At 42.7% G+C, this 27,867-nt stretch overlaps 1 protein-coding gene across 1 annotated transcript; it reads right to left on the bottom strand.

Annotated features, from left to right (window-relative positions):
• Positions 1-11: 11 nt before the first annotated feature.
• Fntb (Farnesyl transferase beta subunit) lies at positions 12-27,867 on the bottom strand. The gene is made up of 12 exons (XM_050181509.3): positions 27,688-27,867; positions 27,339-27,406; positions 25,874-25,949; positions 24,219-24,310; positions 20,844-20,893; positions 17,898-17,994; positions 16,293-16,376; positions 13,054-13,140; positions 11,338-11,467; positions 9,133-9,377; positions 7,048-7,162; positions 12-5,477 (listed from the first exon to the last, which is right to left on the bottom strand). Exons 1-12 carry the CDS (start codon positions 27,796-27,798, stop codon positions 5,376-5,378), a joined length of 1,257 nt encoding a protein of 418 aa, XP_050037466.2. The 5' UTR covers positions 27,799-27,867; the 3' UTR covers positions 12-5,375.

The raw sequence follows: 27,867 nt of genomic DNA, 5'->3' as shown, positions 1-27,867 counted from the left end.
ACCACATAAAAGCCTCTTTAGTTGAAACATTTATTCTCAAGATAGAGAGACTGAGAGAACATGAATTTTAACAACAGAACAGCAAGGCTCGATGGCTGCAGCACCGCAGAGAACTATTCGCAAGGGCAAAATAAACTGTAGTCTCGTGGTAAGCCGCCGTAACTGTACCAGTTTTAAGACTCCTTAAATATGGCCAATCCTCCACTGCGGGAAAACAAAAGTGGCACAACCAAGTGATGACAAGCATGAACCACTTTGCAGCAAATATAAACTTTGCTGCATACAACGTCGCACTGTAAACAGCTCTCAAATGCGTGGGAACAGCACCTTCAGCATTCAGTGGCTGCAGTCGAACTGTAAAAGTTTGAAACGAGCAACAATAGAAGGCAGCCCTTCAGTGAAGCCACTGCTACTATGGCGAACGTCTACTGACTGCAACCTGCACTGCCTAAAGAAACCAAGGTCAGTGACCTCCATAAAATCAGACTCCCAATACATTGTCGAACCTCAATATAACAAGCATGAATATAATGAATTATGAATGTAACAAGGTAAATCAAAAAAAATTTCTCACCAATATCACTGGGTAACAAACACTATATATTATAGAAGAAAGGAACAGACAGTGCGCGGTTGTGCCTATAGTCCTGAGAATAAGGCTTATCTTGCTCCACCAGTGTGCGGCTATAAGGGCTTCCCCCCTCTCCCCCTACCGCACTTCAGAGATAAAAGGGTCAGAAAAAGAGACATGTAAAATTAAGCTAGAGAGGTAGATAGCAGTCTTGCAATAAGAGGCTTGGTAGGCTGGAAACAATGCAAAAACAAAAGCTTGCAATAGCTCTCATGATGCCACAGTCTATAACAGTGACATTTTGGAACTATTTATCTTCTAATAAAAGAATGTTGAGTTACCCGCTAAACTTAGCAAGGACTGGATCTTATAAGTTTTAAGAATGTGTCCTGCTCGAAAGTCAGAACACTAGAAAATACAACAGTCGAACCTCGATGCAATGAAGTGTTGTATATAATGAAGCACTAATGACCGTAATTCTGTTGCACGGTGCTGACTGTAAATTTGTTGGCGCCACTTTTCATTCTTTCACAATGAATATTGGATATAACGAACACAACTTTGCACAGATTGCAATTTCGTTATATTGAGGCTCAACTATTTCGAAGTCTGCAATGTCACAATGACTCCACTAGCATCGCTTCTTAGGTGCAAAATATAAACCAGGAAAATCAGTGCAGGTGAAAAGTATGACCAAAGCCATTGCTACAATGGCTTTGGAGGAAACAATGGATTTCGTAAAGACAAAAATCAGGGCTTGCTTTCAGGACTAAGCAAGGCGACCTTATTTTTACTATGTTGCCACAAGACCACACCTGACACAAAACAATAAGCGCCGAATTTTCTACCACCTCAAATTACCTATATGTGTTCACCATATAACCGTACATTTCATCAACTTAATTGGGAAAATTAAGCACGATTCTATCACAGAATCCAACTAAAAAGATTTCATCTGCTGTTTGCGCAATACACCTATACAATTTCTATGCTTACTGTAGTCATTATTTGACTGACCCTAGTCCTCAGAACCAGTGAAGTTAACTACAGCTGACAACGTTTTCAAATTACAAAGCTTAAGTTTCATCCTCCTAAGAACTCGTCTTTCTATCAGGACAATCAAAAGAGCTACCACTTCATCAGCAAGCCATTGCGTTTTGTAAACACATTGCTTTAAAGGATATGCAATGTGCATAGATCTTTGGCAAGGGAAAAATACTTTTGTACACCATGAAAGTGGCAAACCAGGCAGAGCCTTGTAGTACTGTTCTTGCAGAAGCCTCGACTTCGAAGACCAAGATGTTCCAAAATGAAGGGGGACATTTTGAGGCTTAATTGTCCTCACTTTGATGCCGAAGAAAATGGAGAGCACACTTTTCGCACACAATGACAATGACAGCATGCTGGTACCTTCAAGTGACATCACTACCAGCACTTTTTACTGTAAGCATTTTTTGACCGCCAACTAGGCATTCTCTTTCATAATGGAACACACTGTAAACATGCATCATTATAAGCCTCAGTAAAGCAGGGCCTGCTGAAACAAACTTGTCTTGAAGGCAAAGGGGGAAAATGGCCCATGCTGCTTTCCTTTCTCCTCATATTCCCTACCGTCTAATGCTACCTCCTCAAATAAACATCAAGTAAAAAAGAAAAAAAAAAAGCTTGCAGTGCCATCATGACTTGCAAAACCTAAAATCTCGAGAGCAGTGGGCTCTATAAAATTGTACTCGCACACAGTCGAACCTTGTTATAACAAACATGGACATAATGAATTATCGCATATAACAAAGTAAAAAAATTTTCTTATCAGTAGGTAGTAAACATATGCATATAACAAATATTGGATATAGCGAAGATATTTTCGTGTCAGGTGTGACTGTTACAATGAGGTTCAACTGTATATCTCTCTTGCCAAGACTAGAGGCTATACAGCGAGTGACCTGCACTAAATAAGTTGTAGGGGCGCACAGCACGAAGCAGTGGACCGGCTGGCAACATACAAACACCATACTCTGCGTTCATCGTTGTCCTGTTCTCTGGTCCGTGTTATGCGTTCCAGCAACTAGACGGGATATCAACTAGCTCATTCTGTCATCCTTCTAAGTACTGGCGCTAACTTTGGTTTGCAAGTGGGGTCTACCAGCACCTTAACGCCTGAAAAGTAGAAGAGGACTTTGCCCTCATCCCCCAGAAATTTCTAGTGTTAGGGATCGACACAAGCGACCTATTTGGAAAGCTACCCAATAGCTCTCGTCACTAGTGCAGTGGTCCGCATACTTACAACAAAGGCTGCACTGAAGGAGAGTCTCAGAACTAAAACTGCGCAGTCAATGAATTGGCAATTTCAAACTGGTCCTACTTGAGAGTCAAAAACTGCAAGCCTAGGTTCCTAAGCGGGAGCACAAAATTCTCGTAAAAATGCTGCAGCTGAACCAAAATGTGCTGCAACCACTTTTTACAGCCTCCGCAAGGACGTTTGAAGATGGCGTTCTTTTTTTCTTACAAGACAGGTGCGCACGATCTGCATCAATAGGTACGTAAATTTTGTAACAGAAACAGGAATGGAAATTACATGTTGCCCTGCACAAACTACCATCAGCTCAACAATAACTTGGTCAGGTAATATTTAAGGCAAACAATGATGATGCATCAATGTGTTTTTTTACAAAAGAGACATTGAAAAACACAATCTCCTTTTTTTGTGAGTGTACACTTATCAGCTAGTTTACATCTTCAACCTATGGTGAGCCATTTCCAAATACCATTTGTAACTGCCTGAAGGTAACATGGAACACAATGATTCTGCAAAAACATTCAAAACATTTAAAAAGAAGGAAGGTTAAAAGAGAAAGAGGGAACGTTTTCCACGATGTTCAACTCAAGAAATAGTACTACGTAAAACATGTGCTTGAAGAACAGACATGTCATGATCAGCTGCCAAAAATAACTCCAGCCACAATATTTTCTTTCTACCCAGCATCCGAGGCATTAGCTAGAAGTTAACTGAAAGGTCAAAGTTGACAGTAAAAATTGGAGACTGTTTTAAGTAACCTCGAGAGACTTTTGTTGCCTCAGCTGTTCAACACTAGACATGAGCAAGTTCTCCGGATTTATTAGATAAGAACAAATCATTAAATTATGTCAGGCACAAGACTACCACTGCCCTGTACAAGCTGCACCTACACAAACGTCAATTTCACCAGTGAAACCTGTGAATCATTGTTGTCCACTGCACCTTTTACCTGCCTTTGAACACTATCATCATTCTGTCTTTACTATGTAAAAAAGTCAATGCTGAATAATTTCGTCCTGTGAGCATACAGTCCTGGATAAACCCAGATTGATTTCCTGCTCTTCGTAGGTGATTTGATCACCATAATTTCCAATTCCTCACGCTATACAGCTTAACACAATAAACGTAGTAAAATGTGTAATGTGCCACACAAACTTGGGCCCTCAAAACATGAAAGCCGATAAACAGGTACGGCCCTCTCCAGAAAGCCAACGCAAAAAGAAATACAAGAAACATAATTGCAATCACACTTTTCCAAGAATTCGCATTCGCAAGCAGCGTGCTACCGGCTGCAAAAGTTTACGGAGCATCGTAGCTGGGTCGAAAATAAATTTTCTCCGAACAAAACACCGACGCACCTTGCCAATGGAAGGTGCAAGCCACAACTACGCTCGCACGTGTATGTGCGAGTGTGTAAACACAGGCCTCAACGGATGACTCTCAAAATCCTTTGAGCAAGCTTCCTCACACTGAGGTAAAGCCACCACCAGCTGTGCACTATTGTAGACGTGCTCATTGAATGTGGCTGCTAACATACAATTCCAACTCGCAGCAGGCAAGCCTGCACTAGATCCTTTTTTGTGAGCACAGTGCAAGATTGACCACCCTGGCTAAGACGTCCTAGTCCTGCAAAGAAAATCCTACCAGCTAGCAAATGCCACCTTCTTAGTCAAGCAACAATGTTGGCATGGGCAGCCACTTCGGATTACACCACGTTCGCTGCCAGAGATATAAAACTTTTTTCCGGAATACACTCTAAGAAAAGTTTACACCTTTTGGAGTGTATATTTGCCACACAACAATAATCGTCATCTGTCTTGCCTGCATTTCCTTTCTTGAAAATGCTGCGCTCGTTACTTTCCTGTCGGGAATGCTATGTCATGATGATAACGCATATGCCGTTCGTTACTGGAAATTACCGGGCTCGCCACGTTAAAGAAAGGAAATGCGGGCAAGACAGATGATGATTATTGTTGTGTGGCAAATATACACCCCAAAGGGTGCAACAATTTTTAGAGTGTAAAGGATCGCTCTTTCAAGGTTGTGGTCTCTTGCTTTAACTTCCTTCCACGTCAGTCAGCGCCAGATGCCTGACCGGCTGTACGCTGATACAACTTGCCTTAAGGCAGTATCAAATTTTTGCTCTTTCTGCCAAAACTTGCTTTCATAAATATTTTCAGCCGTTAGTATATCACGCCGAGCAGGCCACCTCAAGATGCACACCAGTCAAACTGAGGTAACAAGGCTTTGCCAAGCTAGACCGAAGTGTGGACTTGTCACACCACTGTAGCATCAACGGAGTACACAAGAGCATCTCGAGTTCCTCTACGTGAAAAGACAACGGTCTCACTGCTCCAGGTAACAGCCGATGCCTGAAAGACTACTTGGCGGCAGTTGGTCACTGAAATCCCGGTCGCTTCTGGCGGACCGTCACTCTCTTCCTTCCACGTCAGCTTCCTGGAAATTTGCAAAAGTAACTTGGCTTGTTCTACAGCTGTGAGGCAGGGCTCAGGAGTTTTCGCTGTCCTCGGGCACGGGCTGTAAGTTGAAGTACTTGAGGGCTTCCACAGCATTTTCCATGCCGATGTTGTACAGTGGATGGATTGTGCACTGACGTAAAGAGAGAGGAAAGAAAAGAAAGAAAGAAAATTATGCAGAGTTCATGCGCTATGGAAGTCAGTAGACACAAAGCTTCTTCGACGTTGATGCTTATGTTGCGTTGACATTACGTGATGTTACCTTAATATAGATATCATAACAATATGTAGATACTATGTTTCTGCTAGGTAGACGCTATGTTGACGTCATGCATTCGACGACATTGCATGTTGCAGCAACTTGACTTTGGAACAGCTGGTGTCCGTTTCGAAAGGCTTACACTGCAGGTGACATGAAGCCCCCTGCTGACCCAAGAGTGAAACGGAAGCCAGAGAACCATTGGGCTATGCTACAGCAGACCAATGCACTTTTGAATAATGAAACTGAGCATGCCGACCATTTTCATAGAGTATGAAGGCATCATTATGCAATTCAGTTCTAACAACAACAAATGTGCATGAGCTATTTGTAAAGACCCTGATGAATGTTTCTGGGCATCTAATTTCTTTGCCCTAATTTAAAAGCACAGCCCAATCTCCATTCTGTAAAAAATGTTGATTGATCAGTTGATTGACTGGGTTAAACATTACAAAGCACCAGTGCAACAATAAGAGACATTATAGATCGGTTTTGACAAGCTGGGCTTCTTTATTGTGAACTCAATGCTCAGTAGAGGAGCGCTTTTGAAATTCGATGCTGATCGACAGAAATCAAGCAACCACAAAACAACATGGCCACTAAGCAGCTATGGCGGCCATTCGTAAAAATGTCACATTAAATGTCAATAGAAAATGTCACATTAAATAAAGCTGAAGAATGCTGCTCTCTGGAGACATTCGACAAGCCACAGCTGGACCTCCTCAAACCAAGTGACATAATGCTGCCACTGTGTTCACAGGCTATCATTGAAGATGATGTGTCCCCACTTGGTCCTGAACTGAATTTTTTTTTGACACTCATCTTCTTTTTCTTTAGTGACACAAGTCTGTGTCAACACATTTCGATAAATGTACTTAAGGCTAAAAGCAAGAACAGTGTGCATTAGTGATAACAAAGTAGAAATATAGGTTATTGTCACTTATGTTCTTTAAGCTAAAAGTGAATCATCTAGGTACTTTAAGCACAGCATCAGCTGATAGTGCAGTGCATTCATTAGTTACCTCCTGTACATTGTGACGCATAAAAAGCTGTGTTTTGTTCGGGAGTGCTTTGTTGTGTGTCATGACTATGCAGTCTACGTCATTTTCATTAATGAGTCTTCGACGCCATCCTCATGCTTCTTATATATTAGGCTTGTATTGCTACCCCATTGATGTTTAGATGTACTCGTGACGTTTCTTTAATGTTTGAACCGCTTATTGCGAAACTGCAATGTGCAATATACGAAGAAGAAGAATCTATTAATTCATTTGTCACACGAACTTCTTTGTGTTTACAAATGCCCAATTCTTTGTGCTTATACGCTTCTTGCTGCTCTGTTCCGCTTATTGTCAGTAGGAGACGCTGTTAAAACGTTAGAAGGCCGATTTAACTAACACGCACTTGAGCGGAAAAAAAGAAAGGATGTGCGAACCAAACTTACAAGCTCGTTCTTGGGGTCTCCGAGGACTCGACTGCTGCCCAAGATTCCCCCGCCAAAGTGTTGTGCAACGCTCAGCCCGCTCAGCAGGTAGCAGGTGTGGTAGTAGTCCCGGGGCCTTTCAAAGAGCAAGAGCTTCTCACTTTAGTAGAAGTGCTTGCATAACGAAACCTTCAAATCAACTACGAATAGCATTAGAAGAATGACTGCTTCGAGTATACTGAATCAAACGCCAAACATTTCGTCGCTGCTGAAAATGCAAAAATAAACACAAAGAGGAAAGGTAGGAAATCATAGTTCGTTCAATACATGTAAATAAAGAAAAAGATTTCATCCTGAAACTCACTACACTGGCCGGCTTATGAATGGGCAAACTGTAAATGTTCGCAACAGTTCATTCTTGGCCTCCCTTTGGCGCGAGAACTGGCTGGTGAAACTGTTCTGTTGCATGAGTAATTTTTAATGACAAACAGGCTCCAATAGTCGTAACAAGCGCACATATTCCACCACAAGCCAGTATTGAAACTAACAGAATAGAAAATTCTCAAACTGAATACCTTGATTCTAGATAGTACAGTAAATCTTCCTAGTAACGAAATTGCTTTAATGGAAACATTCCATTATTTGCTGATTTCTGTATTCCTGATAGACCCCGCTTGTTGTGCAAGCAGTTCAGATTAGATAACTTTAAATGGTATAGCACTGGACTCAGTATGCAGGCCGAAGCAGGAAATTTGCATAGAACCTCTTGGAGCAAAGAACACTGTGCTCTCTTTTCTTTACATTAATATGGAGCCACAAAGACAGGCATGAATGCTACTTTACAGTAATGATGACGATAATTTATAGATTTCATTGGCGCAACAGCCTGCTCCACAAGGCAGCAGCTCCTTGGGTCTATGACTGTATCCTGTGATGTTAACCGAAAGACAAGCAGCTGCTTGCTGGTGTAAAGCAGAACTGCACCACTGGAACAAAGGGTGGCTTTGTCTCAATGCGCGTTACACGAGCTAACACATTTCTGGAATGCATGTCCCCATGTTACTATGGCTCCTTTTGGAAATCGCCGCTTTTAACAAAATGCCATGTGTAAAAAAGTTCATTCCAGCTTCTGTGCTTGTGTAAATGATGAGACCTTTCTTTTCTTTTTTTTTTTAATTCTTTTGTAATTTGTATGAGCGGTGGTTATTTGTTGTGTTTGTACTGGCATACTCCATTCTTTGTTGTTTTGCTTAAGCCTTCAGTCAACAGTGATGTAGTTCTTTAGTTTCTCGTTTGTTGCCTTCTTTTCTTTGTCTTCACTCTTCAATGGTTCCATTCTATTTCTTCCCTAAAGAATAGGCAGGTGTTACGTCCCATGCGGTGGCCATACTGTGGTGGCCTCTCTGTCAATTGTATACATGTTTTTGAATCGAATAATAACAATAATAATAATAATGAGAAAATTCCGGTCGAACCTATCTCACACAGACTGTCGACAGTAACACAATTAGCATTGAAACACAGTGTTGTCACCATGTTGAGGCATTTATTGCAGCCACGATCCCCTTTAGAACTTCCCTCTGAACACGCTGCACCATCTAGCAGCGTCCCCACAAAGCCCATGCGTGGCACACGTCTGAATATATATTGTTACGCGAAGGATGAGTCAGTAAGACGAGCAACTATTTACAGGTTATATTTACAACAGCGGTAGCAGCGCTGACCAGTTAGATTTTACAGCGCGAGCCCAGATCGTTCTTCCTCCTCTTTTCTCGAGTGATGGCGCCCATGCGCCTCGTTCAAAGAATCAAATACCACATGCGTGTAGCAATATGACTTGGGTTAGATTTTGCTTAGCACAGGAGAAATTTTAAAGGCATTTTTTGTATTGAAGAGCCGCAAAATACCTAGAGTCACATACCCAGTGACGCGAGTGGGCGCGAAAGTGGTTAGATACAGGCCACCCTATCGCACACTGGGTGAAGTTCCCAAAGAATGCTAATCGCCCTAACAATCGTAATAATAACATCCCCACTTCACAGGTGTCAACTCACTCCAACGTGCTGCAAATGCGCATCGCAAGCTAGACATGCAAATCAGGCTCACTTTCCGGGCTTGTCGATGAGGCCGCCGGCAGGCTCCTGGCAGCAGATGAGTATGTACTCCTGGAGGGCGTCCTGGTCAAACATCCAGCTTTCCATGCTCAGGCATTCGTTGCCCAGCGAGAAGAGCACCTTGTGCAGGAGCGGGAAGACGCCCCCCTGCCAGAAGGAGTAGCAGCCGTCCACCAGCTTGTTGGTCCGGCCCTGGAAGCCACCCTCGAAGCGCATCTGGCGGTTCACCAGCCACCGCTGCAGGTTCGGGCGTGGCCCAGAGGACAGGACGTGAGGATGAAATTAAGATGCGGTGGCCATCGAGGCAACTTTGATTCCGTCGACCCTTTAACTACTAAGCGTGAGTTGTACTTGTCCTAGCTGATTGTACCAATTTTGCCAAAGACGAGTTGTTGTGGTCCAGGCAACGCCTCCTGCATTTTTTTTGCTCGATACAGATTGTTTTGTGCTTTTGATTCCTTTCATTATCCTCTGTTCGGATAATTGCTTTCAATATTTACATGTGTGTTGACGAAAACTTACTTTTTCTGACGAGATCTTTTTCATTGATTTTTCAGGTCATTGATTAATGTAAGAGATAAACAACCTCACATACATTTTTTCAATTCCAGATGAACAAGCACAATAACTGGCTAAATTAGAAAGGTATTGGTATTTTGTACACCTTTTTGCGAAATTTTCTAATCTAGTTGAGTACGAACATTAGAGAAAAACTACCTTCAATATTGAATCGAGTACAGTCGACTTCTGTTGAGTCAACCCTGATGGGACCAACAAAATTCAATTACCTGGCAGGTCAAATTAAACAAGGTGCAGAAAGAACGCCAAAATGCAGCGCCGATTTATTTGACAGTGTTTGTCCAATGTTAATAAGCTGACGAATCAAGCACGCGCATGCTTTCTATAGGCCCAAAGTAGAAAACTAATGTAGAAATGACATTAAAGCTCCTAAACAAAGTAGAAATCCAACACGCAAATTATTTTTTAGTAAGAATAATGGGGAAGGGTGTTTCACAATGGCAGCTGGTTTTATAAAGTCCGCTTTGCCACAATAGTCATGTTATGCAGTAAAACATACAAACGTTGCAAACACGGTTCTGATTTTGTATCAGACTGCCCCACGCAGGCAATTTTAGGCTCAAAATTCCTGGGTAAAAAAAATGTCGTGTATCGGAATCTGGTAAATGCCACAATGGGGCATTATGAGTTAAGGTTATTGCTTGAAGATATTCCTGAGCAGGCCAAAAATAGGTACTTTCGACGTTAGATGACATGCGTTCAATGCATTTTCCATTTCCTATGCTCCACCGAGCCATGCTGCCAGTAGAGGGTTCACTATTAGGCTTCACCGTAATGGTCACGCATGTGCATTCCGTCTGATCAAGTTTGAATTATCCGGTGATAACCAATTTTAGGATCAAAATAGGGAAAGTATGGGTCCATAGAAACGTGCGGGCACTGGCTGGAAACTTTTGGTCCTGATCGAATTAACTGAAAAATTGAATGAATGGAAGTCTACTGCATTTGCAATTTCTAAACAAACTGCAATATATAAACTTTGCACAGAGTCCGCTGGGCAAAAGCAGAAACAGAAACTCATTTATGTTATCTGAAACATGTACTACAACTACATAGCACGTCTAAATATAAGCTTGTAAATGAGAATTGATTGAAAGGCTACCAAATGTAGTGCACCACGAAAACGGTAGTGAGGAAACAGAGGAACAGCAAGTCATTAGGTGTATGTAGTAGACTGTTGTGCTCAAAGGAGTTAACGGCAATACTACAGCACCCTAGGCCATGTTAAACAAACCCAACATGACGAGATTAGCCAAATAGTAAATTTCTTTCCCTAAATCATGATGACAAATTCGGAGGCCAGTGCGCCAGTTGTGTGCGCATTGATGTATTTGCACGCATGCTTGTCGCATACATGTGTGTGCGTACGGTTGTGTGCATGCACATGTGTGAATGTGCTCTTTGTAATTTCTGTGGCTTAACGGATGTTCCACCCACAAGTGTTGCTTTCTAACAGCATGAAAGCTCGGCTATGCATATGTGGACATGAGCATTTCTAAAGTATGACAGGCCTTTGTCCTAATAAATAAAATGCCGCCATCTTTCAGATGTTTGCCACACTTGTGTTATTCATATGTGTATGTCTATGGAATAACAAATTTGTGTACGATGAACTTGCCAGGAGTTTGTTCATGTTGCAGAGCGTCTCCCTCTTGAGAAAAACCAGAGCAGCAAAACCGCAAAATGTGTAACCACCATGGGCCTCCATGCCTGGCACACCACCGAAGCCCCCTTCGTATGTTTGGCACCTACAAAGAACAAAAAATTCTATGCAAGAAAGCTCGAATGGCTGCTACTGCGTCACATATGCAAGCATCTTACAGGTTTTCAGATAAGAGATGAACAGTCGAGAACAAGAGACACTGTCACATGGTCAATTGGAATGCTGGCAGGAAGGCCGGTGATGGCAACAAAGTGAAGAGATGCAATATAGCATAGGTCATTCTGGAAAGGCATACTTCTGAATGTATGAGAGGAGAGCACTTTGTCCTTGTCACCCTGTTCATTTATAGTGCACTTGCCTACTGAAAGCATGAAAAGTGAGATTCTCGATTAGATTAATTTGTGCCTGGTAAAGAAAATGCTACTCAGTGACAGTGCAGTAACAAGTTGCTGAATCAGATAACATGGCTAACAATCAGGCCCCCATTTATACAATGCCATCATGGGTCTAAATCAAGTGGTGGTCACTGCAGCAATTTCACAACATACAACATGCATCCCATACATCTAAAAAATTACTGCCTTCAGCTAGCATCCTTAAAATTTGTCATGAAAGAATAATGTGAAACCATCTCCGTGGGAGCACCTTACACAATAGCCATAACTGTACTTCATTTCATATTTTGGTTTCGATGCTGCAGAAACTATGGAAGTTCTGTCGTCATAATGTATCACTCTGCAAGTTTCGAGGTCAAGTGGTTTTGACATCCAACTCTGAATCAAAATGACTGGGGTTCAACATACTATGTGGGTAATATTTTCTTTTTGCTTTTACGGGCCTTAATGTAGCCCCAAGTGAACTTTCTGCAATGTCTTTTAAATGTCATAATAGAGTTTTGTAAGAATATGTGTATGTAGCACTATGAAGCATGTGGCAGGCCATGGTTATTTAACGAACAGTCTTTGCTGCCTGTCAGCAGTATCGAACTTGCATTGCCTCCAAGTCGAGCTACGATAAGACCACCATTCTCACCCTACTGTGTGCATCAAGGATGTCTTGCAGCTGCACTGCTATGTACTGCAGACAGCACGGTGCTTCTGGGTTCCTTAGTCAAACTTGTGTTCGGGTGCCTTGTCATGCCTTTTGAACCCTCTGATGTGTTCCATACGTGAACTTTGTAAAACAGGTCAAGCTTAGATTGAATACTATTTGTTTTATAAGGTGAAGCTGCAGAAACCAACGTCTAAAGAGACAAGAGGAATGCTTGCTGAGACGTCCCCGGTGCAATTGAAAGCAGTAATGCAATTCTGGCAAAAAGAACAGAGCAGGAAAAGCAAGCAAGCACAAAAACAACAGAACATAATTAGAAATCATTTACTTATTTAGTGTACAACTATTGTAACGTATAATGTTAATACTAGCTCAAATTATCTAACCTTTGAACATTCTTTCAACATATGATAGACTGCTATTTCTTAGTGGATGTAGGCAGTACAGAGTCAATACACGTTCCATGGTGTTGCAGTGTAGGTATGAAACGCAGTATAAACACTGAGAACTGCAAAAATGTAAACCTTTTAACACTGACAAAGTTGCAAAGCTTAAGGAGCAAAAAATTAAATAAATAAAACATGCACGTGGATACTCATTCAGAAACTTATGAGCACTCACTTGACAACCCATTCTGCCGTTCCTTCGAATAGTGATGGTGTGAAAGTGTTTGTTAGTTTGGCCACGGACAGAGCACAGTAGGCACCCCTGAAAAAACATTCAAGTATACCTTAAACTTATCCAAAAAGTAATGAAATTGTTACCCAGGGAGAGGGCAAAAAGCAACGCTGTGTGAAAGCTTCCATCCTGACAAAACAACATGTGCTGTTGTCTCTTAAGGTACACTCAAGGCAAATACTAATTCAAGCTGAAGAGAAAAGTTCTCCAACAAGTCCATAGCGTCAACTCAAGTTCATTTTGACACCGAAAATATTGTTGTGAAGGAGATCGACGTAAAGGCAAACAAGTGTCTAACAAAGTGTCAAAACCACAAAACTGAGCACAAGATAAAGAAGAGAGAAAAAAAAAAAGACTTAGTGCCCTTCCACTCTGTGAAGAAGGATAACCAGTGAAGCTGTATTGTGATACTATGACAGCTATATTGACTTATATAGTTATTGCTATATTGATTGAATAAAGACACATACGCGTAACTTCGTGGTTGTTATCGTCTTTTATTTTGTCTCATTTGTTACCACAGTGACCATAGCTTTGTGGACAAAGAAGTACAGAGTCTGGAGTCTGGAGCGTCGGCGGCAGCAGCAGCGAGAATACGTGCGGCGACGGCGGGCGAATACGACCGACGAGGAGCGGGCTGCGGATGCCAAGCGCAAGCGTTGTGCCCGTCAGGACCCCGAGTGCAAATCACGCCGCAACGCCACCACCACATATTCACACTGATGTTGATCAGGCACGCCGCCGATGGTGGTCAAGCCCCCTCAAGCTATAGCTGATCAGACACCACACACGTGGTGCCAAATGGGTTGGCCAGAAACTCCTGCTCAAACCTCGCCGTCATGCCGGGGGAACATTCTGATGGATTGTAGCCACGTCAACGCCTTGCGTTTTCCAACTCGCAGTACATTGGGTCCTGGCGGGCACAACGCTTGTGCTTGGCATCCGTGGCCCACACTTCAACGGCCGTATATGCTATGTGCAAAATGCCGACAACACCGCCTGTCACCAAGGCTGTGAAGCGTAGACGGGTTCGAGCGAGCACTGTTTCCGTCAGCTTCTATGCGCGTGTTGTCATGTTAGAGTTGTTAGTGATTTAACGCTTCTGTCAGCTTTCAGCAATGCCTAGAAACAACTCCTGAATAGTTGGCTGCTCCAACACGAACAAAAACTCACCAGGAACACACTTCTATAAGTCTCCGGTGCTGCTTCACGAGCAAGAACGATGGCGCTGGGGGATTGCGGCTGTTCGACGCAGAAGGTTAAGCAATTTCGCCTTGTTTACTGCAGTCTTGGAGCAATTACTGTGTTTTTATTTCTTTGCTTTGAGTCACTGGGCCTTCAATGAACGCTTCCATGTTTAAACTTGGTTGCCTCTCATCTACAGTCCAGAAGATACAATACACAATAGGTTGTTGTTACAGATGACATGTGATGCCCCCCTTTGAAAAACAAATGATGCGAAACGCTAAGCCAAGGAATGCGGAGCAAAGCCATGCAGAGCTCATTGTGTTCAGACGCTTTGGACAAAGGGCTCCGTATTAAAAAGCAAGTGACCAGGCCTTCAAAAGAGCATTACGCAATTACCCATGCCTTGTACGGAATAAGCTGTTGCTCTACCTATCAATGGCACTGAAATGACACTTGCGGCATAGAATGGTTGGCGTACGCTCGCCTGAGCTATCTGCATGTCTACTTCTTCGTAAGTAAGAAAGCAGCTACTCGATGGTCTTGACCCGTCGGCTGCTGCTTGTTTTGTGGCAGCAGCTTCCTGCCGCTTTCGCGCCCATTTGTGCTGTTGTTCACGTCGGCGCTCTTTGGGGGCATGTTCTTTTTCTTCAGAGTGAACTATGCACATCCTGCTTATAGCAAGTCCAAAGTGTAATTGCTGATAACGTTGCTAGGACAATGTCTACGTCAAAAGAAAACAAAGCAGAACGATTGGTGGGTAGACTATGACCGACTCGATAGACGGACGCAAGAATTTTCACAACCTAACCATATACAGCTTCACTGTAAAAAGGAAAAAAAAAAACATACATCACACTACATGGTAGAAAGATGAAAGTAATAATTGTGTTGCATATAACATATGTTCAGATAAATGCACAATGGTAATATTCAAGCAACACTGTTCGTATTTTGCATTTGCAACTTTCCATATACAGTAGAGTTCCATTAATACGACCCTGACGGAACTACGAAACTGATAGAATTATTCGGCGGGTCAAATTAAACAAGATAAAAAAAAATGCATGAACACACTGTCTATTCATTTGGCCTTATTTACCAGATTCTTACACGCACCCGGATCACACACGTGCCCACTTTCTGTGTCTCCAAAGTAGGAAGATGCTGTAGAGATCACATTAAAGCTCCTAAGCTAAGTAGAAAGCTAACGTGCACCCGATTTTTTAGCAAGAAAAATGGGCAAGGGCCTAATACGTGTTGCACAGTAGCGACAGGTTTTTAAATACAGCTTCGCCACAACACAGATGTGTTATGCGGCAAAGCACCCGAACGCTGCGAACGCGACCTTTGGCACATTTTCCTTTAAAAGAAAAACACACACAAAAAAAAGAGAAAAAGAAAGAAACAAGGTGTGCGTTATAATGGGGTAAATACCGTACCAGACATTGTGATTTGCTTGCAAATACTCCTAGGGCAACGCCTATTTTCCGCAAGACGAAAATAGGCGTTTTCGACGGGAGACCATGACATGCGTTGAATGCATTCACTGAGCCCTAAGCTCTGCAGAGACTACAGGGGTTGCTAATTAGATCACCATAGAGTTCAGGCGTCTGCATGCTAACTGTTCCAAGCTCGAATTATTCGGCAAAGGCCAATTTTAGAATCGAATTAACGAAAGTTTAGATTCATAGGCCCCAGCCGAGACCTTCGGTCTGGATCGAATTAACTGAAAAATCAAATTAACTGGAGTCAAATTAATGGAAGTCTACCGTACACACTTTCTGTATCTGCAATACTGGATTTGTTCTTTTTTTTTCACTGAAATCATGTCAGCTTGGTTGGCAAACAGAAAATTCCGACGATAAACTGACTCGATGCACGCTAACAGGATGGTATTCACTGTGTCAAGGGACAAGGCCATGGAGGTGGGCCAGGGGGTGAGGTCGAGCACCTATCAGGTGGATGATTATGAACAAGCGCTTAACAACGCTTACCTGACATCAGCCTCTCCTCCGTCGTGCATGATGAAGGAGCCGTTGGGCTGCTTCATTCGCCGCAGAAAACTGTACAGCGTGTTCCTGCAGGCAAAGCACGTCACCCTGAAGTATTAGCGCTGGTAACACGGAGGTGGCCAATGTATTTGCAACCACACTGTTTTTACACATTGCATGCGCTGCTTGTAACAATGAGGTCAGGTGGGGCAGTATTCTCGAGCGACCACTTTCGGGAATCCGATCACTTTCATGAGATTCTGCCCGACTAGGCACAGGGTGCATTGAAGTAATACAGCCAATGGCAACTACGATCTGACTGTAAGGAACGTTGTGGTGGGGGGCTCTGAAATAATTTTGATCCTCTGGGGTTCTCGACCGTGCACCGAAATCTATTAATACACGAGAATTTTCGCATTTCACCCTTGTCAAAGTATAGCTGCCACAGACAGGATTGAGCCCCCCACTCAGCAGCGCAATGCCATAACCACTAAGCTACGACAACGGGACGCTAGGGGGCCTTTACAAGTATAAGGAAATAAGTAATTGAATAAATGCTAGGGAGCACCACGTGACATCACTGAGAAGCTGTCAGCAGGCAGTTGAAAGAAGCTGCTTTTCTACCAGAAAATTTGCCCTGGTGCATAGCGTTCGGCACCAGCGTTTCCCGGTAAACATTACAGTTGCATAAGCTGCAGTTACCTGGAAGTGTGAGAAGCAGTCAGGGATCTTTGAATGCTATCGCATTCCACTTTTAAAGGCGAAACTTAAGAGTCCTAAAAATTTTTCACATGGCATCTTTATGTCGTGAGCAGAACTTCTTGGATTTTTCAGCCTATTTCACCAGCATATTCCATTTGTTGTGTAATTCAGCTAGCTGGCTTATTGTACAAAAAGTGGAATAAATGCTCTTTCACTTCTTCACACTACTGTGTACTGCGTCCTTTGTTCCTAGAGTGCCCGAGACCCCACATTCTCCGAGCTTGTTTACAATGTTCTTAGATGTCATAGAGTCAAGTTTACGCTACTGAACGCACACACTGAGTGGGTCAAACTACCCAACAGCTTTCAGGCAACAGCTCTTAGAGGCCTGTGCCCATTGCAGCCATGATGTGTGATACGCAGCATTTTAACCCGAATGTTAACCCGTGTAGCAATAAAGCTATGTTTGATGTTGCTGCTCATTAATGATAAATGAGAGTGGTGAGCTCATTTCTTACGGCTGCAGTCAAGTTTGGATGAACACAGAAACAGAGTGAACCGGAGTATCACAATGTCATGATCTACGGGCTTGGGTGCCAAAACTGAAATTTCTTTGCAGATATAACCATTATACTAAATTATTTAGGGTGATTCACCACTGCCCAATATTTTTCCAGGGTTTAGAGGGCTTGTACCTTTCATTTACCAGAAAAAAGAATGACCTCACAAATGCCATGTCAGCACTCCTTGTAAGACATTTTAAGACACCAGGCTGGACACTAGGCTCTTTTCTAATGCAGAGTTGCAGGTCCGAGCAAGATACTGCAAGCTGACTTCCCTTGACTCTTCTGTAAATTATCTCTTTCTGAAGTGGTCAGTACCATGAAACAAAAACCTGCTTCTTACCTATTAATGACCTTGTAAGCCTCTTTAGTGCCCAGTATGCTGAGCGCATTCACCGCAGCATATGTTGGAGCAAGGTGGGCTTGCTGACCAGGACCACCTGAGCACAGATGATGACAAGGCTTTGTTGGTAAGGGTAGATGGTGGCATTTTTTTTCTCCTTAGGTAACCACTATGAAAGCGTAACCTCTATAACTTCCATCACTTTTCAATATCAGATGAGAAAGTATCAGTATAGCACAGAGGGATAATAAGATACATCGATTGTCTTTTTAGGCATACCAGAGCTGCAAGTGACTGAACTGACCCCTTTCGAAGGCGTAACGTTGTCTTTCTTGCACATCCAGATTACCGGAATATGATGGCAGAGCTCATCATTTAGAGAGCAGCTTAAGGGTTAAAACACTGTTCGCACACTGCACGTAAAGCCAAGATGTAGTGTACAAGCACGTACACTACAAACATACTGCACTAAGTGAATCCCTCGGGTGGAGTACACATACGCCACTGTATAAACCAGGGTGTCAAGGTGAAAAAAGTACCGGGGTTCGGTTTGGATTTGGCTTCAACCAACTCCAATTTCAATTCTGTTCAGTTCCGGTTTGGAGAAATTAAATGTTATAACGGTTCGGGAACCAGTTCGGCACAGCAAACTATCTTGTCCTATGATGGTAATACACCACACAGTGCTACTGACTTGTCATGCGCAGGTTCTGTCGGAGGTGGAAAGAATGGGGGGCTATCTGGCTCATGGCCGAAGTATAAATCAATATGGGCATCTGAATAGTGAAATTTTCTGATCTAATCGAATAAAAATACTCGGGGAGAAAAAAAATAAGGATGACTGTCGAGTATTGCGCTGAATATGGAATACTCGCAATTTCTAAAAAAAAAAAGAGAGAAGTGAAATGAAAGGTTTCATGGAGTCTGTTCGGCAACAAAGGCTTGTTCACATTATTTGATACATGTACACCAGATGCGATCACGCACCCTACGATCGCATCTGGTGCATGATGACATTAAAAGTCATGAAAAAGAGGAAGGACATGTCCCAGGTGTACTTGCAGAACTTGGTGAAAAGGCTGGAGGCAATACCACAGCTCCGTGCATCATATTGAAGGAATCCAAACATGCTGACATGGATAAACAAAATAAAGTGCTTTGTCTAAATCGTGACGTGGAATTCATAGGCTGCCTAAGACAATACTTGCCTAACTGACGGTCGGTAACTATTGTGCATAACACACCTTCTGGGTACATTTGCTCAGAAGCTCGACTGTCTGCGCAACAACTGTGGTCCTCCTAATTAAGAATCATTCAGCCAAGTGTGTGTTTGTAAGCGTCTTTTTCTCTGTAGACTGCAAGAACTGTTGTTGTTCCTTACAGTACTTCAATGAAACTATAAGAATTGGCCTTGAGGATGCAGTGAAGACTTGTTGAGATGCCGACAATGCGAACAGCAGCTGCGTGGTTCTGTGCTGGATCCATTTTTTTTCTTTGTACACTTTGTGCACGTTTTTCCTTGTCAATGACAATGCACATTCAGATTGCATTACATAAATTAACAGTAAAAACATCTAGTTTGTAGCAAAGAAAGAAGCTTGCAATTGACATCTCACCCAGTTTCCAGCTTTCTTTAAAACAAAAGCAGGTGAGGACATTGGTGTTCCTGAATGATAAACAACAGTTTGTGCTGAATATCACGACATTCTTAATTACACAACTGCCCGTGGCCCAAAGTCTTGCATTGACTAAGCGTGGCCAAAAACGTCCAAATCATGCACACTGCACCCCGGGAAAAATCTGAAATATCGAACAGCATTTTATTCTGCTTGGAGGTGCCAAACAAATGCACAAACAGGGCAAGCAACAAAAAGCACATTTGCCATGCTGCTAAGTGGCGTTGCAGACGACCACTGAGATGATGATGGCATTCATATTAGCCACTGCAGTGTTGTTGTTACAACAAGCCATACTGATGAACTTGTTGGTTCTCCTATTTTCACTTCCTGAGAAAACCATAATTCTTTCTCTCTGTGTATCCCGGCATGTGAATTTTACAGTTTACATAGTAATAGTAATAAACCGACCTATAATGGCACAATTGGGAGTTTCAACAGAAACGGTGATTCTGCAGTGCGCTCGAAACAAAGTTTCGGCTGAGCTCAGAAGTACGAGAGTCTCTTCCTAGGTCTATCCCCCTTCTCAAACATAATGCACGAGGCATAACAATCTGTTAGCGGGGTGTGCAAATTGAAGAAGTAAATATTTCGAAGAACTGAATGTCTAACGAGCACCCTATATACTTGAACCATTTTGTGCCGAAGCAGTAACTTATATTTTTTGGTTGAGGTTCGGTTCAGGCATGTTTTATGAAAATTGGTTTGGGTTCACTTCCTGCTAAAATTTCGTTTCAGATGCAGTTTTCGATTCAATTTTGGTTTGACCCCCTAGTGTAAACATATGTAGACTGGCACATCTTCGACAAGACACTGTAAGGAAGCCAGTCTGTTGCTCTTGAAAAGAGTTTATTGCGATCTTTGTTTTTATTGTGGAGTTATAAATTTGAAAGCCTAATGCTTCTATTTTATGGAATTTTTCAAAAAGAGTCTATTGTGATCTTTGTTTTTATTGTGGAGTTATAAATTTGAAAGCCTAATGCATCTATTTTACGGAATTTTCCTAATGCTGAAAATTTTCGTGAGGAATAGAAATTAGGGGCCTTATTCATTCCCAGCACTCCAGAGCATTTTGTTTTGCTTTATATTGAGCAAATGTGATTTATATCCATTTCACATTCTAGCGAGAAAATTTTAACGATTCACAATATGCATTTCAATAGGGTCTGTGGTAAAGCCTCCACTTACATGAGGACTGCACACAGTAAAACTTGCATCATATTTTCAATGAGGGAAAATAGTCATTGGAGACGAATAAACTAAAACTTACCGCTGAAGCCTCCTTCAGGGTGTTGACACTTTCCCAAAAAGCCAGCGATGCTGAAATGATGTCATAGCATGACAAATGTCAAGACAGATAGAATTAAACTAAATCTTACTTTACCAGAATTGTAGTTTGAGAATACCAGTAATGTGACACGCAGTTCATGGCCCTGTGCAAATAAGTGCAGCCTTTCCCAGAAGCTAGCTGTGCAAGTTTGCAATGAACAGAACAGAATACTGCTTTGTGCTGTCGGTCAACAAGTTGTGAGTGCCCTAACACTTCAACTGGTACATGACCCCTGTTAGCACGTCAGAGCCCTAAGACATGTGGTTGGAAGCAAATCGATTAGTGATTGACACATACGCAGCCAAGAACCTAGAATAAAGTTTGTTTTAAGTGCCACTGCTGATTGTTGATTGGCATTATGCCACGACTCACACTCGCACATTTTTATGCTCCAGCTAATGGTACCTTAGCTGATTCTCAAGTTGCATCTTGGCGGCCCCTAGGAGTCGTCGAAGAAGTTTAAAGGAACATGCTGGGACTCGGCTTAAGGTGCACAGTGACAAGCATCATCTATGAAAAGCATGAACAGAAAGTCTGCCGGGGCATTTGTAACGATCTATTTGTATGAAGCTGCACTTTCAACATAAACCCAAGTCACATAAAGCACAAGACATGATTGTTGCTGAACCACATTTTAAATGCTGTGAACAAAACTGATGTCAACGCCTTGATTTATGACACACAACTTCTTCATTATGAGTTGTAAGCTACGAGTGTCAGTGTCACAGAAAGTACCAAACTATAATCCCTGCAGACACAAATATAACACACATTTTATATTTGTGGCTCCACTGAAACATCTGCTTTTCACTGTATGCTTTCAGAAGGAACAGACATGCTCGGTGCAGTCTCTAGATCAACAAACCTCTAAGGAAGTCATGAACATTGCGACTGCTTAATAATTGAGCATCCCTTGTTCACCCAAGTGTTAAACATGGCGGATTGTTGCAAAGGGGGTGCTATAGTTGTATGGAAAGAAACAGAAAACACGAACAGAAAAGATGTTTTATGTTCCCAGCACACCTTTAGTGAGGTACATATGCACTTCATTAACGATGTGGTACATTTAGTTCCAGCACATAAGCAATAGCAAACTTGGAACAGCCCTAACTGCAAAGCAACAGGCTTTTTAGATCACAGTGACTTTGCTGTTGCTGAGCAGCATAGCAGGTCATTAGAGTAGCAGGACTATTGCATCAGGCCAACCTCTCTGCCTTTTGTCTAAAAAAATTTTCCTCTATTTGTGACCATTACCAATTTTGCCTGACTCAGGAACTTGTCTGAATAAACTTGCTCCAAGCAGCTACACCACTCTGGTGTCCTTTCGTAATAAGAAGATTCCCAAGGGTATAGCCACAAAATGATGAGTGAAACTTTTCACTAACAGAAGCTATATTTTTAAACTTAAAAAAAATCCAGCAAAAACAAGTAACATTGTAGAATGAGGTCGAATTAATAAACATGACAGATGGTAATTCGCGAGAGTTTGCAGGTATACAATCATCAGAAATAATGCACCCAGATTCTAAATTACATTATGGGGTTTATTGCCCAAAAGCAAGGATAACAAACTTATTAGAATAATGTTCTTCACTAAACATGCAGGCTTCTTCTCGCGGCTCATGTTTCTTTATCAAATATCATTATGAAAATCATTATTTATAACAGCATTGGTATTTCATAATACCTTATTGTATGTATGTGGATATGTATGTATAGTATACTCAGCTTTTTACAAAATGCACTCAATGTTCCCTAAAATTAGGGAAGCTGAGAACTAAATAATTTCCTCTTGACTACTTGTACTACAGCGGTAAACATTTCAAAATGATTCGATGTAGTAATTAGACAAGTAATTATGCAAATCAGATTTCTAAACAATAGAGCCACAGGATTGTTTGCAATAAAAGACGAAGTGCTCTGTTTCAGGAGCTCATAGAAGTTGATGCCGCAAACTTTTACAGCGTAATTGATTCTGGCTGATTTTACGCAGAAAAGCGAACACTGAACAGTCGAAGAGCGCAACTGTCATGCCCTTTGTAGGCCGTCATCCATGAGCGACAAGACTGCTTGCACCTCATCACCAGGCTAGCATGACGCTAGCTTGATCTCTACTTTATCAGGATGGTTGCTTGATGCTCGCCCGACGAGGAGGAGAATTTTGTAGGCTGTAGGCAGATCTGGGCTTGCAAAGCATGAAGCCAATTTCTCCACCTGAGCACCTCTTTTCAGAAAAGTTCGCCATTGTTTAGACGCGCAGCGTGAAACCGGTGAACAAGACGATATGCACAGCGCCCGATGATGAGGTGCAAGCAGTCATGCATGAAACTATGACATTATCCCTTACAACCATCTTAAGTATCACTTAGTAATCACACAGCCATGAGCAATCATGGGAACGATGTATCAGCATGCCGAGCACATGGTGCGCACACAGCCAGCTCACGGAAGCTGTTGTAAACATAGCAGTGATGCCGTAGCCTTGGAGAAAGGATCACGCGCCGCCCAATCGCGGAGGCCACGAGAAGGCCGCCAACAAGCTCAGCAGGCTTGTCAAGCATAGCATGCCGACGTTGGAACCACCCTATATTACGGGAAAGTGAAATGCAGCATCTAAAGCCGTGCAAATTTGGGTTGAGGGTAACTCTCGCTTTGCATGTAGTATTTTAAGATTTCACCGACCACAAACACCTCTACATGAGGTATTTATGAGACCTGCTACTTCACCAATTATGGCACTTAAATTCAGTAAATTACCGAATGCAGATGCACATTGCACTGCAATAAGAGGAAGAGAAGAAAAAGAAAGGAGGTGGGGCTAGTGACACAAATGTGATTCAATCCCTTAGCTCCAGTGTGGGGGAAGGTGGGGAAAGAATCTTACTTGCAAAAGCTAGTCGAGACAAAGGAGGAGAGTGTCAATGTCGGCAGTGAAGCTCCCCTTCTGGCAGCATGGCAACGCAACACTTCGATTTCTCACATCTCCTCTAATAATGAACCAATTTGAAAAATTATTGCTGTAAAATGCTCTTTATGTGGCACTTTACAGCTTCTAATGTATAATGAAATTTTCCAAGGGAGCCAGTAAAGGTTCCATTAAAAGAACAAATGTCATTAGAACAATACAGTTGAAGACTGATGCGAATAATGTACTGCTAGCTTTGTGTTCGCATAGGGCACTTTATTAGTAAGCACCTTGGCCCCCTGGCGGAGACTGTACAACATCTGCACCTCGTGGCGCGGCTATTCTAAGCACTTGCACTTAAGACTTCCACCATGACAGGACAAACCACATAAAAAAGGAAAAACAATTACCTGGACTTCATTTCTGAGTAGAGGGAGACCTCTAGGAGTTCTAAGCTGTGCAGGATCCAGTAGCATAACCAGGGCCGGCTGGCATCAAGGTCCTGGGAAAAAAATGAGCTTTTTTTTGTCAATTCTTACATGCCAGCACCTAATGATTTGCAGAGCAACAACTGACGTCAAACAGCACCGAGGTCTCATGCAAGTGAAGGATATCTGAGTACAGTGCATTGTAATAGCAGCAATGTGCCTGAGCTCATGCCATGCCAATTCAATGACAGGGTCTCGCACCTCAAGGCAATACAGAGGTTTTGAGGGATACTAAAGTGGAAAGGTTCCGGTTAATTTTGACTATGTGGGATCGTTTGACGTACACCTAATGTTTACTGGTGACTGCTTGGCAGTGATTGCGGCCTCACATTTCGGCAGTAGAACGCCATTACCAGTGAGCCACTGAGGTCAGGATATGTCAATTCTATCTTGAAATGACGTTTACACTGAGAATTCCTTGAAAGGAATGAAAGTCAATTCAATTTAAGTTTAAGTTTCAACTATGTCAATCACTTTGAATCAGTGCAGTTTGTGCAAGCATGGAAGCTGCACTAGTTGCTGTATTGATAACTATATATGTGTGCCGAAAATAACGCCTCATATGAGAATGCCATGCATTATCAATGAAAAGCTACACCATCCACTTTTGGCAATGCAATAGCCAAGAAAGTTCAAGCGTGCTGCAAACCTATCGCTGTAGCTTATTGACTATGGTGTTGTGCTGCTCAGTTCGAGGCCGTTGGTTCAATACAGGCTGAGGGATCGGCATGGCAGATCGTGGTTCTGGCACGTAAAACCTCAGAATTTTAATGCCATTAGCATTCTTAGGATACTTCATGCACTTCCCGGAATGTTTGTTTCTATGTCTTTAATCGTTTTGCCGCCAATTTGGGTCACTGGGTAGTCAATGGTTGAATGGGTAGAGGGAATGCTGTGCCGAGGGAACTGTGTTCGAAACCCGCTGCTGGCCCAACTTTGGTCACCGAGTATGTGACAATGGGTATGTGTTGCTCTACAATGAACGTCTTTCATGCCAACTTTGGTCGCTGGGTGTGTCCCACTAGGTTATACGCCGCACTTCAAGGAACCACCTCGACACCAACTTGAGTCACTAGGTATGTGCAACTGTTCAAAAACAAAAAAAAAGGAAATCCTTTTAACATTTCTCTGGTTCTTGGCAGAATCGAACCTATGTAAGATATATATTCAATGTTGTCTGAATGAATATTTAGACATGCGCCATGTGCGTCATGTACCATGTGCAAAAGAGAAGCCTGGCTGCACACACACCTCACACATGATGCATTTCACCGGTGGCAATACAGTGTGCCTGCACATTGATTCCATGCCAATCACATGACTGTCGACATTCGTTGTGACATGGGTTCTGCCCTTCTTTATTTTTTTTTATTTTCCAGGAATGCCCCTTAATTTTTCATATGGGTGGTATTTTTTTCTTCCTTCCCTTAGATGCTCAACAGCCTGCCTTGAGCTCACTAATGCAGTCAAGTCATGAAAACAATGCCAGAGAATGGACTGATGAAAAATTATCGAAAACAGAGGGTAATGAAAACGGAGAAAGGGAACAGAGCAAGAAAAGCAGGTAAATCCCTTACCTGATAGGCCTGAGGCAAATGGCTCAGTCCCTTCATAAGGAAGGCGACATGACGTTCTCTTTGGAGACGGGGGCACCTGAAAAAAATAGAATGATTGAGATGAAACTAAACTGAAGATCATTTGCAGCAACAGCAACAGATGGGTGCGCATACCCGCCGTGGTTGCTCAGTGGCTATGGTGTTGGGCTGCTGAGCACGAGGTTGCAGGATCGAATTCCGGCCACGGTGGCCGAATTTCGATGCGGGCGAAATGCGAAAACACTCGTGTACTTAGATTTAGGTGCACGTTAAAGATCCCCAGCTGGTCGAAATTTCCGGAGTCCTCCACTACGGTGCGCCTCATAATCAGAAAGTGGTTTTGGCGCGTAAAACCCCATAGCTTATAGGGTGCGCATCCACTTTTTTCTCAATGGGAGGGGGTGTTCTGACATTTAGATGGTGATTGATGATGGTGACTTCACAGATGATTGCTATCAAAATAGTAGTAGAAGTTGTAATGATGTTAATAATCATAATAAATTTATTCGCATCCCAGTGAGCATTGTAAGAGCACATTTCTTTTTTAAGCAAGTGTTGGCATTCGAGCATGCCACCTTACTTCTATGTTGGCCCAGACGCAACTGATCTCCCTATGTGTACACAGACAGCAATAATGCAGCAGCACTGTGCAAGTTTTGGCTGGATATGAAGGGAACAGAATTATTTTTGCGGGTTTCCTTCAATAATGATTAAACCTTTCTTGTCTCTCCAGAGCAAAACAACAGTAACAGCTGGGAATAAGGACTTTATAAGTTTGTCACGCAACGTACACTGACGCTACGCTCACAAAATATAGGTCGTGGGGGGTGCGGGTCAGGACATTCGGCCGTCCTTTTGGATCCGCATGTGGCAGCAGCTGCAATGCTGCGGGAGACCATAGTGCACAATTTGCCGCTGTAGGTGTAGCAATACAATGAACAACCAAGTGAACAAATGCCCCATGGTGAGGGAACCTGCAATCAAAGTTGACCGGTGGACGCATATACCAATTAGAACATTGGCGCCAGCCCTCAAGTCCAGCATTCCTCGGTAACAACACATTTTCAAAAGTTAGACAGCCATCACGCAGAATGATAATTTGAAATAGCAATGAGATGCTGCCAACGACGTTATGAGCTTCATCTATTAATGCTAACTTCTACGTAAGAGCGACTAAATTATACTTAAAATCGGCATGGATGTCGCTTTCAGTTACATCATGAATCCTCAATCACAAAGGCCCGATTAGCTTGACGGATTCGGTAAGGTTACGTCACTTAATAAAACCCACTATCTTAGTGCCTATCTGTGGCCTCGGCAAATGTTCTCTCTTGTTTACGCTGACAAGATAACAAAGTGGGGCTTTCTTACAGCGGTCACATCCTAAAACAAAGAAACATCAATATTAAATTCTTAGTACGGAAAGCAAAGCGTGGTAACGACTTACCCTTCGTGTAGCTTTACCGCGGCTTGAGTAGCCTTGAAGAAGCCGTCAACAGACTTCTCCACTTTTTTCTGAAAGTGTAGCACAACTACGTTAGTACCGATGTGTTATCGTCCAGCCACGTCCCGGGCTCAGTAACCCGAGAAAAGATACTGCCTGCAATTCGAATACGCAAGCATCGTCTAAAGACAGACAAGTCTATGGATTTCACAGAGGAGATGGCTGTAACAGTTTCGACAAATGAGATCGCCGAGTAGAGCAAAGAAAGGCGATCAAAACAAGACTCTACACCCCTTCAAAACAAAACAAGATTCTACATCTTATCAAACAAGTCGCGTCATTGGCGTCATACCTGCTCCTCAGACGACGCTGTCGGGTGACCGTCGTCATTATAACGCTGGCTGTCGATAGAAGGGCTGCTGCATCGCGTAGGTAAAACCGTACAACCGTTGCCTTCAGCCATAGCCGCTGTTTACCTTGTTTAGCGGCAGCTTCAGAAGCGTAACACGAAATCGACGCTGTCAGCTGCCAT

This window comes from Dermacentor andersoni, chromosome 7 (assembly GCF_023375885.2).
Source record: "Dermacentor andersoni chromosome 7, qqDerAnde1_hic_scaffold, whole genome shotgun sequence".
Classification (NCBI taxonomy): Eukaryota; Metazoa; Arthropoda; class Arachnida; order Ixodida; family Ixodidae; genus Dermacentor; species Dermacentor andersoni.
Note: the sequence above shows the minus strand (reverse complement) of the source record. Positions and strands in the feature narration are given on the sequence as shown.

Bases quoted from the DNA above. Each gene is read 5' to 3' on its own strand.
- Fntb (XM_050181509.3), bottom strand. From the start codon at position 27,798: ATGGCTGAAGGCAACGGTTGTACGGTTTTACCTACGCGATGCAGCAGC. The intron at 17,995-20,843 runs GTAAGTTTTAGT...ATCTGTGCTCAG, and splicing joins CCCTGAAGGAGGCTTCAGCG to GTGGTCCTGGTCAGCAAGCC. The intron at 16,377-17,897 runs GTAAGAAGCAGG...CTTTGCCTGCAG, and splicing joins GCTTACAAGGTCATTAATAG to GAACACGCTGTACAGTTTTC.